A 19,274-nucleotide genomic window follows, 5' to 3' on the forward strand; every position below is an offset into this window, starting at 1 on the left:
CACATCCACATCCACATCCACATCCCACATCCACATCCCACATCCACATCCACATCCACATCCCATATCCCACATCCTCATCCCACTACTGCATCCCACATCCCGAGGCTGCTATTAGCATCATGGCTGCTCTGCTTCACATCCAGCTTCCTGCTAATGTGCCTGGAAGGCAGGTGTGAGCCTGGTGCCTGGGCCCCTGCCGCCATGTGGGAGACCAGGCTGGGGGTCCTGGCTCACGGCCCAGACCAGGCTGTTGTGGTGTTCGAGGGAGTGAACTACTGGATGGGAGCTCTCCTTTTGTCTCCCTCTCTGCATTTCAAATAAATAAACCTTTTCAGACACGTGGATTATAGGTTAGCAGAAACTTTAATTTTCTAAAGACTGTTGCACCTTAAACACAACTGAGGAACAAAGACATCCCACTTTTCTAGAGGGTGGGAGCTGTTCCACGTGCTCGCCCCACTTCTCATCCAAGCTTGAAGGCCCTCTCGTCTGAGTTCACATCCACAGCAGACATGCAGGACTGCACTCCTGGGCTCACTCAGCCCCGCACGCGGCCACGTCCCCCATGCGATTGTGTACCCCCAGCTTTCCGTCTCCAGGCGCATTCGACCCGGGTCCCTGCATTCTCCTGGGGCCAAGCCTGCAACAGCTGAGACCCGGCTTCAGAATCCAGGTCAGGCTGCCATCTGCAATGCTGCCATCCCATGTGGGTGTCAGTTCAGTCCCAGCTGCTCTACTTCTGATCCAGCTCCCCACTAATGCGCCTGGGGAAGCAGTGGAGGATGGCCCAAGTGCTTCAGCCCCTGCACCTGCAAGGGAGACCCAGATGAAGCTCCTGGCTCCTGGCTTCGGCCTGGACCAGCCCCAGTTGTTGTGCCCACTTGATAAATGAACCATTTATATGATTATAAATATAAATATATAAATATATATAAAATATATAATTTATATTTTATTTTTTAATTTTAATTTTATATTTTATTTATATTTATATAAAATATAAATATAAAATATAAATAATATATGATTGATTCAAATCAATCAATCAATCTTTAAAGAATTGAAAAAAATGACTTCGGGCCTTTTGGAAGCAGGACTTAACTGACTCCACTGGAGAGCCTGGTTCAACTGTTTTCAGGTTTACACACCCCAGATGATGAAATTCAGAGGCCGAGGAGCACGGCTCCGATCTGCCTCTCTTGGCACCTGGCCAGGTGGCTCTGAAGGCTGCAGCCTTTTCTAACGCTGGTCTTGCATAATCGTGTGGTTGCAGGCTTCCTGGAAAACACATCAGCTGCACTCACACGCAGACCCAGGTGAGAACACAGCAGCTGTGTGAGCGGCTCACATCAGCACCGCAGAAGAGGGAGTGCTCCCTTCGCCCCAGTCACTCTCGGGTTCACAGCCAGCGCCACACATGAAGCTCGTCGCCAGGACATCGTAACAGCAGCATAGCAGGCACATATGGGCACGCCACGGTTACTTGTGGAAGTGAACAGGCTTTTCCCTGCTGTTCGTCCGCATCACAAACGAGGCGTCATCATCGGCTTTGAAACTGTTTTTCTGAAGAACGCGTGTGCAAGAAGAAATACGCATGTGCCATCTTGTGCGTCACAAAACTGACTGGAAGGACGGCAGCCAACGTGGCGCTGCCAAACACTCACGAAGACGAGATAAATCCTGACGGATTCCACCGGCAGAGACTAAACAATCCACTTCTGGATAGACGGCCGTGACTTACAGACGGTGGAAGGCAGGGGAGCCGCAGGTGCCAACATCCTTGTTGTGAACGCCAAGGATGGCACCAGGACACAGTGGCTGGATGAGTGCCGGCGAGCTGTGCCGTAGCAACCACTTACAGGACGCTACGGGGCTCACTGCCCTGGTCTTGTTCTGCAGGGCAGGCAGGAAGCCTCAGGTCTCTCTCAGGGTGGGAGGCGAAGTCCCGGTTTATGGCAGAGAAGTCGGGAGAGCGGCCGTGGCGGATCCTGCAGCCCCTCACCCACAGGGCGCGCCCTCGCCTCACGCGGCAGGGAGTCAGGCCCTGGCTGCGTGGCCTGCGTGGGAAGTGCGGGGTTTCTGCGCCACGGCAGACCCACGCGCCTCGCTGTCTCCCTCCCTGTCTGCCCTGCTTGCTTTCCACACGGGGCGCTGCCTGTCTCTGCTGCAGCAGACGCGTGGAGAGCTGGTTCTAGATCGTTCCTCCTCTGCGCTTGCTCAGTAAGATTCCACGGTAAGCACCGCTCCCGCCGGGCCCCACATTTTATAGCTCGTATTTTCACTTAAGTCAAAATAGTTACATTTCTCTTGAAACTTCTTTTAACCGTGTGTTCTTTAGCGGTGTGTAGCTTAACCTCCAAAATTTAGGATTTGCCAATTTTCCGGTATTGATTTCCAATTTCTTGCCATTGTTGTCTGAGAACATTGTGTAATTAGGAGGGCACATGGGACAGACGCTGTGGTGCAGCGGGTTAACGCCCTGGCCTGAAGCACTGACATAGCCTTTGGGCACGGGTTTGACACCCAGCTGCTCCACTTCCAATCCAGCTCTCTGCTATGGCCTGGGAAAGCAGTGGAAGATGGCCCAAGTCCTTGGGCCCCTGCACCCTCGTGGGAGACCCAGAAGAAGTTAATGGCTCCTGGCTTCGGATCAGCGCAGCTCCAGCCGTTGAGGCCAATTGGCAAGTGAACCATCAGATGGAAGACCATTCCATCTCTCTGCCTCTCCTCTCTCTGTGTAACTCTTTCTTTTTTTTTTCTCTTTCTTTCTTTTCTTTTCTTTTTTTTTACAGGCAGAGTGGATAGTGAGAGAGAGAGACAGAGAAAAAGGTCTTCCTTTTGCCGTTGGTTCACCCTCCAATGGCCGCCACGGCCGGCGCACCGCGCTGATCCGAAGGCAGGAGCCAGGTGCTTCTTCTGATCTCCCATGGGGTGCAGGGCCCAAGCACTTGGGCCATCCTCCACTGCACTCCCTGGCCACAGCAGAGGGCTGGCCTGGAAGAGGGGCAACCGGGACAGAATCCGGCGCCCCGACCGGGACTAGAACCCGGTGTGCCGGCGCCGCTAAGTGGAGGATTAGCTTAGTGAGCCACGGCGCCAGCCTACTGTGTAACTCTTTCAAATAAATAAATCTTTAAAAAAAACTTGGAGAGTACTTCAAAAAGCTCATGAGACAAAAAAAAAAAAAAAAAGGTAGATCCAAATTTCAATTTTTTTCACCAAAATAAACTTTTAGTTGCTTTTTCTTGTCTCATGAGCTTTTTGAAGTGCCCTCCTAATTATACAATGTACATTCTCAGACAACAATGGCATTAAATTGGAATCAATGCTGGAAAGCTGGAAAATTCTAAATATCTGGAAGATCCGGAAGAAGCTCCTGGCTCCTGGTGGTGGCCATCTGGGACGTGAACCAGCTTGCTCGCTTGCTCTCTCCCTCTCCGTAGCTCATTCAAATAATCTTTTTAAAAATTACATATTAGCGGTATTAGAGCGTTAGCGGTCATGGAGGGGAGGGCGGTGGCCGGAGCGAGTCTCCTGGGTTCTTTTCCTAAGCTAGTAGAGAATAAAAAGCCGGGAAACAGTTTGCTAAGAGGCAGAAATCTTTATTAGAAAAGAAACTTGGCCGGTGCCGTGGCTCAACAGGCTAATCCTCTGCGTTGTGGCGCCGGCACACCGGGTTCTAGTCCCGGTCGGGGCGCCGGATTCTGTCCCGGTTGCCCCTCTTCCAGGCCAGCTCTCTGCTGTGGCCTGGGAAGGCAGTGGAGGATGGCCCAAGTGCTTGGGCCCTGCACCCACATGGGAGACCAGGAGAAGCACCTGGCTCCTGCCATTGTGTCAGCGCGGTGCGCCGACCGCAGTGCTTGGGCCCCGGCGGCCATTGGAGGGTGAACCAACGGCAACTGTCCACTCTGCCTGTCAAAAAAAGAAAAGAAAAAAGAAAAGAAAAGAAAAGAAACTTTATTCGATTGGCCGCGGCGGAGGAAGTATGAGCGGAGAGGAGCCCAGGCGGGGCGCCCGCAGGGTCGCTGGCTTCCACCAGTGCGCGGGTTCTAAGGTGGGGCTGTCTGTTCACTGGGCCATCCTACTGGGGCGCCCGTGGACGGGGGCTCTGGAGGTGGGGGTCCTAGAGATGGGGGCTCTCATGGAGATGGGGGGGTCTCATGGAGATGAGGTCTCCTGAGATGGGGGGTATCACGGAGGTAGGGGGGTCTCCTGGACATGGGGAGTCATTAAAATGGGGTCATGGAGATGGGGAGATCATGATGTGTGATCTCCTGGATTTGGGGTGTCATGGAGATGGGGGTCTTCTGGAGATGGGGCGTCTTATGGAGATGGGAGTCTCCTGATAGGGGGCTCCTGGAGATGGGGGTCTCATAGATATGGGGGGTCTCCTGGGATGGGGGTCTCCTGGAGATGGGGGGTCTCCTGGAGATGGGGGTCTCACGGAGGTGGGGGGGTCTCCTGGACATGGGGAGTCATTAAAATGGGGGTCATGGAGATGGGGTCTCCTGGAGATGGGGGTCTCATAGATATGGGGGGTCTCCTGGGATGGGGGTCTCCTGGAGATGGGGGATCTCCTGGATTTGGGGGTGTCGTGGAGATGGGGCGTCTTATGGAGATGGGAGTCTCCTGATGGGGGGCTCCTGGAGATGGGAGTTCCTGGAGTTGGGGGTCTCCTGGAGATGGGGGTCTCACAGATATAGGGAGGTCTCCTGGAGACGGCCGGCCCCCTCCTCTCCCGCTCCGGTCCTAAGACTGCACCCACCCTGAGCTGCGATTTAAAGCCGCCAGGTCACACGAGGTGGCCTGGACCTCGGAGCCTGCCCGGCCTCCCCAGGGCCCAGCCCCTTCCCTCCCGGCTGAGTGGACGCTTGCCCCCACCTGAGGGGATGCAAAGCCGCTGGTCACACCCGCAGCTGGTCCGGCCCCGTGACAGTGGCTTGTGACGGACATTCTCCGTGTCCGAGGGCCGCAGCCCCGCGCCCACTGGCCGCCCGAGGCAGCCACGACCACCTCCGCCCACCTCCGGAATGGACGCCGGCAGCGAGGCCGGGGAGCCGGGCCGCCGCCCGACGCTGGCCGCCTCCTGGGATGCCGCCGGCGGAGTCCTGACCCAGAGCCTCGTCCTCCTGCGGGCTGGCGTGGACGCCCGGGACCCGGACTGGGAGGAGCAGCTGGCGCCGCCGGCTCCGGGGTGCGCTGCGGCGGTGGGGCCGGGGCTCCGCGCTGCTGCGGGAGGCGTGCGGGGAGCCGGCGGCCGCGAGGGCAGAGGGTGCGGGCCCGGGGCGCGGGGGCGGGAGTGGGCGACGCCGGGGCCTCCCCCGGTCCTGGTCGCCGCGCACCGCGTTCCCGCGGGGCTCGACCCACCCGTCCAGCCCGAGGCCAGCGAACGAGCCCCCGCGCGACCGCGGTGCGTCCCGGAGGCCCGGCGTGGGCGCCGCTGCCCTGCGTGGCGGAGAGACGCGTGTTCGTCCCGGGCCGCGTCCTCCGCCGGCCTCCGTGCGCGCTGCGGGCGCCCCGGAAACTGACGGAGTTAGCAGAGGGTCAGGTGCGGAGGCCGGGGACGGCCGGGGAGGACCGGGAACCCGGCGTCTGCGGCCTCCGTGTCCCGTGGGTGCGGCCGCAGCCCGCGGCGGCCCGGGCCGGGCAGTGCGGGGGCAGGAACGCCGGCCCAGGGGGCGCGGACGCCACTGGGAGCCGGGGCCGCGTCCCCGCCCGCTGCCCGGGCAGCTTCCTGCGCATGCGCGCCCCGGGCCGCAGGTGCGGGCTCAGGGCTGGGGGCTCAGGTGCGGGCTCCCCGCCTCCTACCTGGGAGACCAGAAGGAGCTCCAGGCTCTGGCTGCAGCCTGGCCCAGCGTTTGGGGAGGGAACCAGGCGTGAGATTATAGCTACCTATCACCCATCTATCTGTCTATCATCCATCTATCTATGTCATCTGTCATCCATCTATCATCCCTATCAATCATCTCTACTATCTATCCATCATCATCTGTCTATGTATCCATCATCTGTCATCTCTATTGTCTATATCATCTATTATCTACCCATCATCTGTCTATGTCATCTCCATCATCCTATCTATATCATCTATCATCTGTCATCCATCTATCTGTATACCTGTCTACCTGTCTACCTCTCTATCCACCCACCTCTCAGATAAAATGCAGTTCCCTGAGAGATGCCCGCGGCCTGTGGGCGGTGGGAGCAGTGCCCCGAGCCCGCGCTGAGCAGGGCTTCCCGACTTTGTCCTCAGCCAGGGTCTGGTGCGTTTGGAGAGGAGCCAGTGCAGCCAGGACGAGGCCCCCTGCTTCCTGTACCTGCTGTGTGACCCTGAGGGAGGGGACGCCGTGGCGGCCGTCGGCGTCGTGAGCTCAGCGAGAAACATGGAGGTGTACCTGGGCCAGGAGTACTGTGGAACCAGCAGGGGCGAGAGCGTCGGTTCCGTCCCGAGGGGCAGGTTTGTGCCTGTGCTTCTGGAATATTCTGAGCGAGTGGTGTAGTTTCCTCGACCTTTGTGGAATGTGTAGATCCTCCTGCCGCTGGTGCTGGCCCGTGGTGGGGGGAGGGGAAGCTGCCGCTGTGCACACAGCCGTGTAGACCCTGTGCACACAGAAGTGTAGACCCTGTGCACACAGAAGTGTAGACCCTGTGCACACAGAAGTGTAGACCGTGTGCACACAGAAGTGTAGACCCTGGCATCTGAGGGCAGTCGAGAATGGCTTAGTCAGCTCTCAGGACTGTAGAATTTTTTTAAAAAAGATTCATGTTTTTATTTGAAAGGGTCTCAGATAGGAACAGAGAGAGACGGAGGATTTCCCAGGTGGCCCCAACGGCCAGGGCTGGACCAGGCCCGAGCCAGGAGCTTTTTCCAGGTCTCCCACGTGGGTGCAGGGGCCGCAGTGTTTGGAGAATCTCCCACTGCTTTCCCAGGCCTTTGCAGGGAGCCGGATCGGAATGGGACAGCAGGGACACGGGATGCTGCCGGTGGTGGCTTTACCTGCTGCACCACACACCGGCCCCTGAATGCAGAAATGTTGAGCCAATGGAGGGCAGTATGTCACAGCTACTGTGCAGTTTTATTGCGATGAAATTCAGACTCACAGGCGTCTGTTGCCCAGATATTGATTTCTCGGTACTGGGGCTTTGAACACCTTTGCTTCCACGAAGCCAGCTACAGATGGCATAGGAATCTGACCGCCACGCCGTCCTGTGGTGATTTTTTTTCCGATCTCGTAGGTTCGGATCAGTCTCTTTTGCACAGACTCTGAGCTCTGTTGCATCCCAGAGCTGTTGGAAATGGCAGCTGTGTTTATGGATCTTTAACCTAAGCTCTGTCCCGGGAGTGCACCTGCGCCATCTGCTCAGATTCTCTGTAGCTGGCCAGGGCGGGGGCAGGGGCAGGCCTGCAGGGGTCGATCCCAGGACCCAGCATTGACCTGGGAACATTTATTTTTAAAATGTGACTGTTAAAAGTGGTAATGTAAGAAATTTTTAAAAGTTCATTCTTTTTGTTTGTAGTGAACATGAAAAGATTATTTTGTACAAAAACTATCTAAAATTGGAGTCATGCACACATGCTTGTAAGATAAGGGTAGGTCATTGCTAAACTTTAAGTCATTTGGCAGCTAACTTGGTTTCTGTACTATATGTACATAGTTTTCATTGGTTTGGAATTGTAAGTCATCCAAGATGGTCCCTAATTTTAATACATCTAAACATAATAAATTACTTTTCTAAATTAACACTTTTTAATAGTGAGTTCTTTTTAAATTTCTCCTTTTAGATGCTAGGGGATATGTATTTTAAGTAGTATATTTTTGAAGCCTTAGAAACTGAGGTTAAAAACATTTAACAAAAATCTTTATATAAAATTTTGTTGCCCCCCCCCCCGCCAAAAGAAAAAACCATAAACAATTTTGGCTCCATTTACTGAGAAAGACAAAGGAGCCAAAATGTTAAAGGGATTTGAGAAAGATTGTGCGGATGAAAATGAGTGACGTCAGGAACCAGGGGCAGGATACTCAGGGACCACGTTCCACTCTAACAGTCACTCTCTCTGCTCTGTTGCTGATACACCAGCCTCGGGCGAGTTTTTACACCTGTGTGGACCGACCTCATGCGTAAAATTAGGGGACTAGAGAAAATAAATTGCTGAATTCTTTTTCCCTCTAAAATTCTGTGCTTATTAATTATAAAAGATTATGAAATGTTTTTATTTATTGATTTGAAAAGGCAGAGTTACAGAGGCGGAAGGAGAGTGAGATTTTCCGTCTGCTGGTACACTCCCCAAATGGCTGCAGTGGCCGGGTCTGGGGCTAGTCCAGAGCCAGGAGCTTCACCCAGGTTTTCTATGTGGGTGCAGGGACCCAAGGACTTGGGCCATCTTCTGCCTTGTTAGGTGCAGTAGCAGGGAACTGGACCTACTGGAAGTAGAGCAGCCAGGACTGGAGCTGGCACCCATATGGGATGCTGGCATCATAGGCAGCAGCTTAACCTGCTACACCGCAATACCAGCCTCTATCAAACATTTTTAGAATAAGAAAAAATAAGTGATTTCAGACAGCAGTCTCACAGATCTAATGTTGTTTTAAGTCTCACATGCAGATAGCTTCTAAAGCCATTTGAATAAGGCGCTCCATTCATTCAACAAGTGTTTGAAGTCAAATACCATCCTAGGCCCATAGGAATGAACCCTGATGAAGTCAGCTGAAACGTCGGCCCTCACGGCTGTTCTCTAGTGGATCAAGTGTGATGCTGCCAGACTTATCATCAGATGTGCGCCATAGTTGGTGCTGACTGGGGGATTATGAAGGAAGGGCACAGTGGGAGGTTGGGAGGAGGGTATGTAACGGGGTGTTGTCTTCATTACTGAGGATAGTCACTTTTTTTTTGTAAAGATTTATTTATTTGAAGGTCAGAGTTACATAGAGAAGGAGAGGCAGAGAGAGAGAGAGAGAGAGAGAGGTCTTCCATCTGCTGGTTCACTCCCCAGATGGCCGCAATGGTCGGAGCTGCGCCAATCTGAAGCCAGGAGCCATTAGCTTCTTCTGGGTCTCCCATGTGGGTCAGGGGCTCAAGGACTTGGGCCATCTTCTACTGCTTTCTCAGGCCATAGCAGAGAGCTGGATCAGAAGTGGAGCAGCCAGGACTCGAACCAGCACCCATGTGGGATACCGGCACTGCAGGCGGCAGGTTTACTTGCTATGCCACAGCGCCAGCCCCTCTAAAATTCTTAAAAGTTTTAGATTTATGTACTTTTTTAAGGTAATTAGAGAAGTAACTGCAAATGATGATAGTTCTAACGTCTTACTGTTCGGGGAACATTTCTGTTTTGTGACAGTTGCTGTCGTTGGGTGAGAAGCAGTGTGTGTTCCTCAGTAGAGTTGTGGTGCACGTGAGGTCGGTTCCGGCAAATTCCTCCACACGCTCTCCTGCTCTGGGGTCCAGGATAGACCTGGACAAGGTCCAAACCATGATGCGGTCCATGGGCTCCAAGTTATCGCCGGGTGCCCAGCAGCTGATGGATATGGTTCGGTTTCAGCAGCAGGTGAGTACAGGTGGATTTCTGTCCGCGCCTGTTAAAAATTCCCAAGCCGGGCCTTTAACAAGGCAGCGCGTGATGTCACCTTAAGTCTTGACTCTGATGAAAGAGCTTCCCTCGTTTGCTCGCATAAATCCACATCTCGGGACTCGCCCTCCTGCCCCACGTGCGGGCTGCAGTCCTCGCAGTCTGGGCTCCTGTCGCTGGCCTCGCTGTGCTCCGTAGGCAGCCTCTCGTGGAGCAGGGCCTCGGAGGGGGCCAGAGTGACCAGTCAGTCTCCTGGTGGAAGGCTTTTCCAGTCCAGAGCTTGCGCGTGGGGAAGGAGGAGGACGACTTGGGAAGACTACTAAGGAGACGGAATTAGAGGAGTGGGATTAGGCAGGGAGGGGCCAGGAGGCGGAGCAGACACAGCAGACCGGGGCTCCAGCCTCCCGTGCGGGAGGAAGGGGGTGTGACGAGGTCGTGGGTACAAGGTCATTTCTGAGTGAAGAAGTGACGGGGAGGCAGAAAGGATGGAGCGAGGTGGTGAGAGCTTGAGTGCTGTCTGGTGTGTGCAGGTCTCCCTGTGGTTGGAGATCGGCTCCGCGGAACGTGTCCGTGGAATCAGAAGACAGTGGGACTGCGAGAAGGGCACCCCCACGGGCTCTCCTCCAGGCGAGAGTCAGGGACTGACCTGGGCTGTGCGAGGCTCAGACAGCACAGCCGCTGGGCCTGGACCGCTAAGGACCGTCCCGTGCGGGGAGGTTTGCAGGACGGCCACGCCGCTGATTTCTGGAGGGAGGGGGGCCTGGAGAGAGGAGCTTCGTTGTGGGGACGTTGACTTTCAGAGTGATGATGCGGTATTGCAAGGGTTCTCAGGCGTCTGGAAACACGGGGTGGGGTGGGAGTGAGCCCTGCTGGCCGGAAGGGAGGTTTGAGAGGCGTGGCCGCAGGGACTGGGTGGGGGGAGACTGACGCGGGGTGGGAGGCCCCGTGGAGAACACTGCCTTCCTCCAGGGGAAGAAAAGGGACCAGGGGAAGGGAGCACGAGGGGAGGGTTCCTGACCGCACGGGGGCTGCAGCTGCTGCTGGCGCGCACTGGTCTGCGTCCTGGGGCGGGTGATGCTCCTTTTTGTTTTTGTTTTTGTTTAAGATTTAATTATTTGAGAGGCAGAGCTACAGAAAGAGAGAGAGGTTTTCCATCTGCTGGTTCATTCCCCAAATGGCTGCAGTCTTGGAGCTGGGCCGATGGGAAGCCAGGGGCTTCTTCCAGGTCTCCCACGAGGGTGCGAGGCTCAAGCGCTGGGCCGTCTTCCACTGCTTTTCCAGGTGCATTGGCCGGGAGCTGGATCAGAGCAGAGCAGCCGGGACTCGAACCTGTGCCCATATGGGATTTTGGCTCTGCAGGAGGTGGCTACAGTGCCACAGTGTTGGCCCCCAGATTCATACTTTTAAAAGGATATATACCCATGTACAAAATATAAATAATACCATAAAAATCACATGATTATGTAAAAATTTAAACCATGCAAGTAAATATTGAGAGGTTTATAAATATTAGATCTTTTTAAGTTTTACTTATTTATTTCAAAGGCAGAGTTACACAGAGAGAGAATGAGAGGCAGAGAGAGAGGTCTTCTATGTGATGGTTCACTCCCCAAAAGGCCGCAAGGCTGAAGCTGCACTGATGGGAAGCCAGGAGCCAGGGCTTGATTCTGGGTCTCCTACGTGGGTGCAGGGGCCCGAGGACTTGCTCCATCTGCTACTGCTCTCCCACGTCATTAGCAGGGAGGTGTATTGCAAGTCGAACAGCCGGGTCTCAAACCAGCACCCATATTGTGTGCTGGCATCTCAAAGGCGGCTGTACCTGCTACGCCGCGGCACAGGCCCCAGGGATATATTTTTAGAAGACACTGCAGTGAAGGGATTAAAGAGCCCTGACCGTGGAGGTGGGTGGCCTGAGGTCCGGTCCCCGCCCTGTCCCTTAGAAGCTGATTGCCGTGGCCGGGTCCCCTTGGCCTTGGCCTCCCCCACTGAGTGCTGGGATTACTGTTGCTGTGTGCCTGGCTTCCTGAGCCAGTAAAGCGGGCAGTGCCTCCCCGGGGAGGTCGCCCAGAGCAGCCGCACAAGTCTCACTGCTCGCCTTTCCTCCTTGCCTTGTTCAGAACCGGATTCCCGTCGGGGAGCAGCTGCAGGCGGTCCTGGGGAGCCCTGGGTACCAGCATCTGGGCGCGCTGCAGTCCCCAGCGGCTGCGGGAGCCCCCGCCAAGTCAGCGTGCACACCTGTGCCTGTCAGGACTGCACTGGCGCCCGGTGACACCGCGGGAAGCGCACAGGTGCACGGTGGAGAAAACGCGGCAGCCCTGGACGGGTGCAGAACGGAGCCCCAGAGGGGAAGTGGAGCCGCCAGGACTAGAACCGGCACCCACATGGGATGCCGGCACCACAGGGGGAGGCTGTACTACTGCACCACAGCGCCGGCCCTAATTGATGCCCTTTTGTGTCTCACACTGATGTCTTTGCTGAGGTCACACTGAGCTGCACGGTGCTTCAGGGGCACCTTGGGCGTCGGCACCGTGGCAGAAGACACAGGATGGAGATCGAGAACTGCACAGCTGCCCATTTGACAGCCAGAACCAGAGCAAGAACTGCCCACAGGACTCCTGGACTCCTGTTGCTGCGAGGAGGCGTGGCCACGACGGGGGGGGGGTGTGGCATCTCCCTGATCTCCCTGTGCACATGGTCCTGGCCCGTTTGTCCTGCTGCCACGTATCCTGGGTCTGCACCCGGGCTGACCGTGAGACAGAGGCACGTTTCCTGCGAGGATCTGAAGTGGACCCGCCCCGGGCTCAGCTCTGTCCTCTGAGAGGGGCCTGTAGAAGGTGAGACCCCAGGAACCTGAATCGTGACTTGACTTGACTTAAAAACTCGCTGGGAAAGTGAAAATTAAAACACCGGTAGTCTCCCAGCAAGACTGCGAAGAGAAAAGAGGAGATGCAGATTAGCAGCATCGGGCATGCGCAGATATCCCCGCCCCCTCCCGCTCGCTGAGCACGAGGCCCCCGAAAGGCTGGTAAGTGGGGGCGGGTCAGGGTCAGGCACCGTGGCCGAGTGCCGCTGGGATGTCCGCACATGTCGCAGTGTGGAGTTTGAGTCCAGCTCCGTTTCCAATCCGCCTCTCTCTTTATGTGCACCCTGGGAGGCAGCGGGGACTCGGCGGGGGACTGGCGGGGACTGGGCCGGCCACGCAGGGAACCTGGATTGAGTTCTGGGCTCCTGGGTTTGCCCTGAATCAGCCCTGGCTACTGTGGGCACTTGGGGGAGAAACTGATGGAAGCTGTCTCTCTGTGTCTGTTCTCTGCTTTCAAATAAGTAAATTAAAAAAAAAATAAAGATAAGGGGTTATTCCAAGCAATTTTATGTTCGTAAGTTTGACAGATTAGAGGAAATGAATTGATTTCTGGAGAATTACCAGTTATCAAACAGCCAACGTGAAAGAGTGCTGGAGTAGTCGTAACCACTGAAAACACTCGATTTGTATCTAGAAAGCTTGTGACCAAGAAATATCCAGGCCCAGACGACTTCACTGGAGAATTCCACCAAACATTTAAAAGCGCCAGTTTTCCATACTTCCAAAATATAGGAGGGAAGACTTCCCAGTTTATTTTATTTATTTGTTCATTGTTATTCATTTTACTTGAAAGGCAAAGACAGAGCTCTGCTGTCTACTGGTTGCGCCCCCAGGTGTCTGTGAGGATGGAGCAGACAACAGGAGCTGGGGGCTCAATCTGGGTCTCCCGCCCGGATGGCAGGGACCCAGCCACCATAGCCATCTCCCGCCTCCTGGGTGCGCGTTAGCAGGAAGCCGGCCTTCAACCCAGCTACTCCAGTATGGAACATAGGAATCCTAAGGGGCTTTTTCACCACTATGCCAAACCTCTACTCTCGACCTCACTTTATGAAGCCGGTATTTGATACCAGAACAAGACTACCCTAAAGAAACTGAAGTACATAAAAATATGTGTAAAATATGCAAGCCTATAGAAATAATTATGAAGTGCATAAATTATTAAAGTATATAAATTTACTACAGGATTTATGGACTGAGAATTATAAAACACTGATGAATGAAATCGAAGAAGACATTCGAACAGTGCAGAAACAAACTGTGCTCATGAAATGAAAGACCCAACATAATAGAAATTTCAATTCCCCCACATTGATATGAGTATATAGGTTTTTTTCATTTATTTGAAAGGCAGGAGAGATTATCTGTTCCTCTAGTTCATTCCCTAAACGCCTGCAACAGCCAGGGCTGGGGCAAGCTGAAGCGAGGAACCAGGAACCAATCCTGGCCTCACATGGATGTCGGGAACTGAGTACTTGGCTCTTACCTGCCACCTCTACAGGAGGCTGCGATTGGGTGCAAACTGCAACCAGCAGGTGCGTGCTCCAAAAAGGGACGCAGGCATCTTCACCTGCAGGTCAAACAGCAGCCCTACTGCGTGGTTTTCAGACACAGCTACGGTATTCGTGGTTTTCAGACACAGCTATGGTATGCGTGGTTTTCAGACACAGCTACAGTATTCGTGGCTGCGGCACTGGCAGAGGTACAGACTTGGAGATCAGCAGCACAGAGGGCACACAACCTCCTGGTTTTTGACAAACGTGATTGGATGAGGAAGGATTAGAGTCTTCACATGTGATGCCAGAGTAATTGGGCATCCACAGGCCTAAACCTCACATCCTTAACTCTAAATGGGTTACAGACTAGAATGTAAATACTGGACTGTAAAACCTCTCTACTAATGCATGGAAGAGACTCTTACTAGATACTTAGGACCAGGACCAGCGTTCGTAGATATAACACCAAAAGCACGACCTATACAATGAAAAATTGATATGTTGGACCCCATAAAAATTGAAAACCTGGTGTTGGTGTTGTGCAAGGCGAGTGAAACCGCTGAGTGCGACGCTGTCATCCCATATGGGCAGTGGTTCGAGCCCCGGCTGCTCCACTGCTGATCTAGCTTCCTGCCAATGTTGGGAAGGCAGCGGAAGGTGGCCCAAGTGCTTGGGCCCTGCACCCACATTGGCTCCTGACTCCTGGCTTCGGATCGGCGCAGCGTGCCGTCCGTAGTGGGCCGGCCGTAGCGGCCACTTGGGGGGTGAACCAACAAAAAAAGGAAGACCTTTCTGCCTCTCTCTCTCACTGTCTTAACTCTGCCTGTCAAAAAAAGAATTATTTATTTATCTGAAAGAGTTATACAAAGAGAGAAGGAGAGGCAGAGAGAGAGAGAGAGAGAGGTCTTCCATCCGCTAGTTCACTCTCCAGTTGGCCACAACAGCCAGAGCTGCACCCATCTGAAGCCAGGAGCTTCTCCTGGGTCTCCCACGTGGGTTCAGGGGCCCAAGGACTTGGGCCATCCTCTACTGCCTTCCCAGGCCATAGCAGAGAGCTGGATCGGAAGTGGAGTAGCCAGGACTCGAACTGGCGCCCATATGGGATGCAGGCACTGCAGGCGGCAGCTTTACCTGCTACGCCACAGTGCCGGCCCCAAGGCAGAAGCTTTTATTTGATAGAAAAGTGTCTGATCCGAGAGGAGACCAGTGGAGTGCCCGAGGAAGGGTCCGGGTGTTTAAGGTGTTACTGTCTGTTCATCGGGTCATCCTATTGGGGGTGCCCATTGGACGGGGGTTTCACATATGTAAGCTGGTTGGCTTGGGACTCATGCAGATGGGGGGGGGTCTCTTAGAGACAGCCAGCCCCTCCTCTGACCGCTCTGGGTGAAAGATTGCCCCCACCCTGAAGATATGTGTGGGGAGCAACTCGGACTAGACTAAGTTACTGGAATTAAGACTTATTCTATGCATCTGCTCTCCCACAATATGGCGCTGAGAAGGGAGAAACAGCTTCTACACAGCTGCCTCCAGTTCAACCAATAAACTGTAGGACCTGCTCCTGATTGGAGGAGAGCAGCGTACTCGGCGTGTGGGTAGCAGAGTTGGGATTGGTGGAAGAGGACTATAAAGGAGGAGAGAGACAACATGCACGAGGAACATCTAAGGGGGAACATCTATCTGAAGGAACACCTGTGCAGCCCCCGAGAGAGCCGGCCGGCGGTGTGCCGCTCCCCTGCAGAAGTGGGGAAAGTGGCAGGGGGAACCGCCCTTCCACGGAGGTGGAAGGGTCGGTAGCCAACCCGGGAAGGGCCGAGCAGACAAAAGAACAGCGCAGGGTCCTGTGTCATTCCTCCACGAAGAGGGGGAGCGACATAATGGTGCCGTGACTCGGATATGAAGCCTAGGCAGGGCTTAGTGTCGTTCCTCCATGAAGAGGGGGAGTGACAATGTGACTTACACACGCAGCACAAAAAGTGGGGGAGATGCCAGCCACTTTGGAGACAGGCTTTCCAGCCACAGCTGGGGGCTGCTTCTGTCTGAGGGCCCCCCACCCCCACCCCCCGGACGGCCTCAGCTGTGGAGGAAATTCCTCCCAGTGTGCAGAGGACCTCCAGGGCCACCCACCGTGTGATTCCATTTACCTAATGTTCTCGAAGGACAGAAGCTGCAGAGACGGAGAGACTAGTGCTGCCCAGTTTTGGGGGCAGAGGGTGTTGGGGAACTGTTTGTGATAATAAAGGGGTAGCAGGAAGGAGATTTCTGTCACGAGGGATTAGTTCTTGCACTTAACTGTGATGGTGTTTGTGTTTCCGTGTATACGTGTGGACACTGAGCTGTCCACACATGTTGCACTAACCTCAGTGGCCTGGTCTTGATAGTCTTCACATTCTTCAAAACGACGGGGCTGGGGCTGGTGGTACAGCGTGGCAGCTAAGCCTCCGCCTGCGGTGCTGGCATCCCGTACAGGCTCCAGTTCATGTCCCGGCTGCTCCACTTCTGATCCAGCTGCCTGCTAATGGCCTGGAAAAGCAATGGAAGATGGTCCGAGTCCTTGGGCCCCTGCACCTGTGTGGGAGACCTAGAAGAACCTCCTGGCTCCCAGGAATCGGTCCAGCTTCAGCTGAGTGGCCATTTGGGGAGTGAACCAGCGGATGGAAGACCTCTCTGTCTCTAACTCTACATCTAAAATAAATGAAATATTTAACAGAAAATAACTGGGGACTGCAAACACTTCTGTTTATATAGACAACATAAAAATATTGGTTTAAAAATAACACAGTCCATTACATATTAACATACATGATGGTTTATGAACAACCTAATATTCTAACGAAAAGGTTAATGAGAACGGTTTTGTTTTGTGCAAATTCGTGTTAGCTTTTGGCTGGATGCACATACTTGTTGTACTACAACATGTGCAATGAAATACAGAACACAGAGGTACTGAAAACAAACAGTTAATCCCTCGGAAGGTGTATGTCTCTGCACTAACCCTGCTACCTTAGGAAACCCTAGAGAAAAGTACACAGTGCAGACTGTGCCAGCGGGCAGAGCAGTCCACCGCACAGGGCGGAGCCTCCTGGGAGACGCCACTCAGTCATGGGAGTCATGGGAGTGGGTGTGGAAGAGTCAAGCAGCACCATGGTATCCAGACAACAACCCTCTAGACTTCACTGTCTGAGAGCCACGTTCTGAGGTGCGCTGTTCCCGCGCTCCTAGTGAACTTAGGAACTGGTCTGCCTCTGGTTGTCATTCCAGTTTGCCCTTTTAGTAAGGATGTTTATATGAGAAAAGAGAAACTTCAGATCGTACGGTTCCTTGGGGAAGTACTACCCATGCTGAGTTCTCAAAAATGCCCAAGACCGGTTTTCGTTTGGAGCTCAAAATCAGGAAGACCCTTTGTAAAGACGGTTCTGTAAGGGTTCACCTTCACTTTTATATTCTCATTTCAGTCATATTCTAAGAGGTAACGATTGAGGAAATCAGAATACGTTGGAGACTACGTGTTGTGTGTGTGTGCGTGGTGGAACCTGGACAGGTGTCACACGGAGACAGAACAGTTGTGCAGGCACATCTCAGCCGTGTGTGTTGACTGCTTGTCCATATGGCCTCGGGTTTTTCACACACTTTTAGGGAAAATTGATTCATTTTATTTTATTTTTAGAATGGAAACACAGCCTGTTTGCTCCTACTTGGAGAAGATTCTTTCCAAAAACATGGAGCTGATGGAAAAGAAACTCATGGACTACATTGACGAGCGGGTGCGCAGACTGCAGGAGCACGTGGACCGCCAGCTGGCCGTGGTGGTGGAGCTGCCGCAGAGCCCCAGCGCCCCGCCTGCCGGGCTGCCTCTGCCGCGCTGCGACTCTGGGGAAAGACTTTCCAATGGAGAGCGATGAGCGCTGTCCTACACGCCGTGTCCCGGGGGTATTTATTGCGTATTTATTGCAAAGCCAGACCCAGCGCCCTGAGAGGCAGGTGTTCAGAGTCCTCTGAAGGATCGCCGTCTTGCCTAACGTGACCTCAGTGTCCATCTGCGCCGCGCCCGTCACTGCAAATCCAGTTGTGTACACTAGGAGTTCACACGATGCGGTCATGAAGGAGGTTTGTGTGCGATATTTCTCACTCTTACAGGAATTTATACATGCCTCTGATGTTTAAGTGTTTAATGTGTTTAAGGATTTCTACTGTAATTCATTAGTTTGCATTGTATATGTGTTTTTATTTTTTTTTTTTTTATTTTTTTGACAGGCAGAGTGGACAGTGAGAGAGAGAGACAGAGAGAAAGGTCTTCCTTTTGCCGTTGGTTCACCCTCCAATGGCCGCCGCGGCTGGCGCGCAGCGGCCAGCGCAACGCGCTGATCCGATGGCAGGAGCCAGGTGCTTCTCCTGGTCTCCCATGGGGTGCAGGGCCCAAGCACTTGGGCCATCCTCCACTGCACTCCCTGGCCATAGCAGAGAGCTGGCCTGGAAGAGGGGCAACCGGGACAGAATCCGGCGCCCCGACCGGGACTAGAACCTGGTGTGCTGGCGCTGCAAGGCGGAGGATTAGCCTAGTGAGCCGCGGTGCCGGCTATATGTGTTTGATTAAAGTGAATTTCTTATTTATATAAAGACCTTACTTTATAGTCTTAGGCACCTGAAAAATAGAGCTTGAAAGTATTTGATTTTTTTCTTATTGTTTTTTGGAAAATTGGATATGTAAGAGTTGGAATCTTTAATTTGTATTGTATATCTGAGATAATGAATAAGATGCATTTTTTTTTTGACAGATAGAGTTAGACAGAGAGAGAGAGAGACAGAGAGAAAGGTCTTCCTTCTGTTGGTTCACCCCCCAAAATGGCCGCTACGGCCGGAGCTGCACCGACCCGAAGCCAGGATCCAGGTGCTTCCTCCTGGTCTCCCATGCAGGTGCAGGGCCCAAGCACTTGGGCCATCCTCCACTGCCTTCTCGGGCCACAGCAGAGAGCTGGACTGGAAGAGGAGCAACCAGGACTAGAACCCGGCGCCCATATGGGATGCCTGTGCCGCAGACGGAGGATTAACCAAGTGAGCCAAGCGCCGGCCCCAAGACGCAGTTTGTTTAACAAGCAAACTCAGTTCCTGCCGGGGCCATTAATACTTACTTCGCAGTGTCGCTGTGGAAAGGAAAGTGAAAGTCAGAATCCACTCCTTCCTAGGACTGCTCCTTGTTGGAATTCCGTGCGGTTTGGGTTGTTATGCAGAATGGGCACAGTCGTAAGTCTCGGAGGCGGCAGGTTGGACTCCTCTCCCGTGTTCACAGTGGGACGGCCGGGCTCTGCGGGAGGAGCTGTAGGATTCCAGGAAGTTGCCTGGAAGACTCCAT

General features: G+C 53.8%; 1 protein-coding gene across 1 annotated transcript; it reads left to right on the forward strand.

The window, feature by feature from the left end:
* Positions 1-4,889: 4,889 nt before the first annotated feature.
* On the forward strand, positions 4,890-18,106 carry LOC138845466 (ATPase PAAT-like). The gene is made up of 6 exons (XM_089314198.1): positions 4,890-5,197; positions 6,257-6,460; positions 7,522-7,594; positions 9,344-9,550; positions 11,689-12,056; positions 17,592-18,106. The coding sequence occupies exons 1-6, from the start codon at positions 5,034-5,036 to the stop codon at positions 17,824-17,826; spliced, it is 1,251 nt and encodes a 416-aa protein (XP_089170324.1). The 5' UTR covers positions 4,890-5,033; the 3' UTR covers positions 17,827-18,106.
* The last annotated feature ends 1,168 nt before the right edge of the window (positions 18,107-19,274 follow it).

The sequence above is a fragment of the Oryctolagus cuniculus genome, chromosome 15 (assembly GCF_051225735.1).
Source record: "Oryctolagus cuniculus isolate XC-2025 breed Fujian yellow rabbit chromosome 15, ASM5122573v1, whole genome shotgun sequence".
NCBI lineage: Eukaryota > Metazoa > Chordata > Mammalia > Lagomorpha > Leporidae > Oryctolagus > Oryctolagus cuniculus.

Excerpts from the sequence above, each read along its gene's own strand:
- LOC138845466 (XM_089314198.1), top strand. The coding sequence starts at position 5,034 with ATGGACGCCGGCAGCGAGGCCGGGGAGCCGGGCCGCCGCCCGACGCTG. Across the intron at positions 9,551-11,688 it reads TGGTTCGGTTTCAGCAGCAG|AACCGGATTCCCGTCGGGGA; the intron begins GTGAGTACAGGT and ends TGCCTTGTTCAG. Across the intron at positions 12,057-17,591 it reads ATGTCTTTGCTGAGGTCACA|AATGGAAACACAGCCTGTTT; the intron begins CTGAGCTGCACG and ends TTTTATTTTTAG.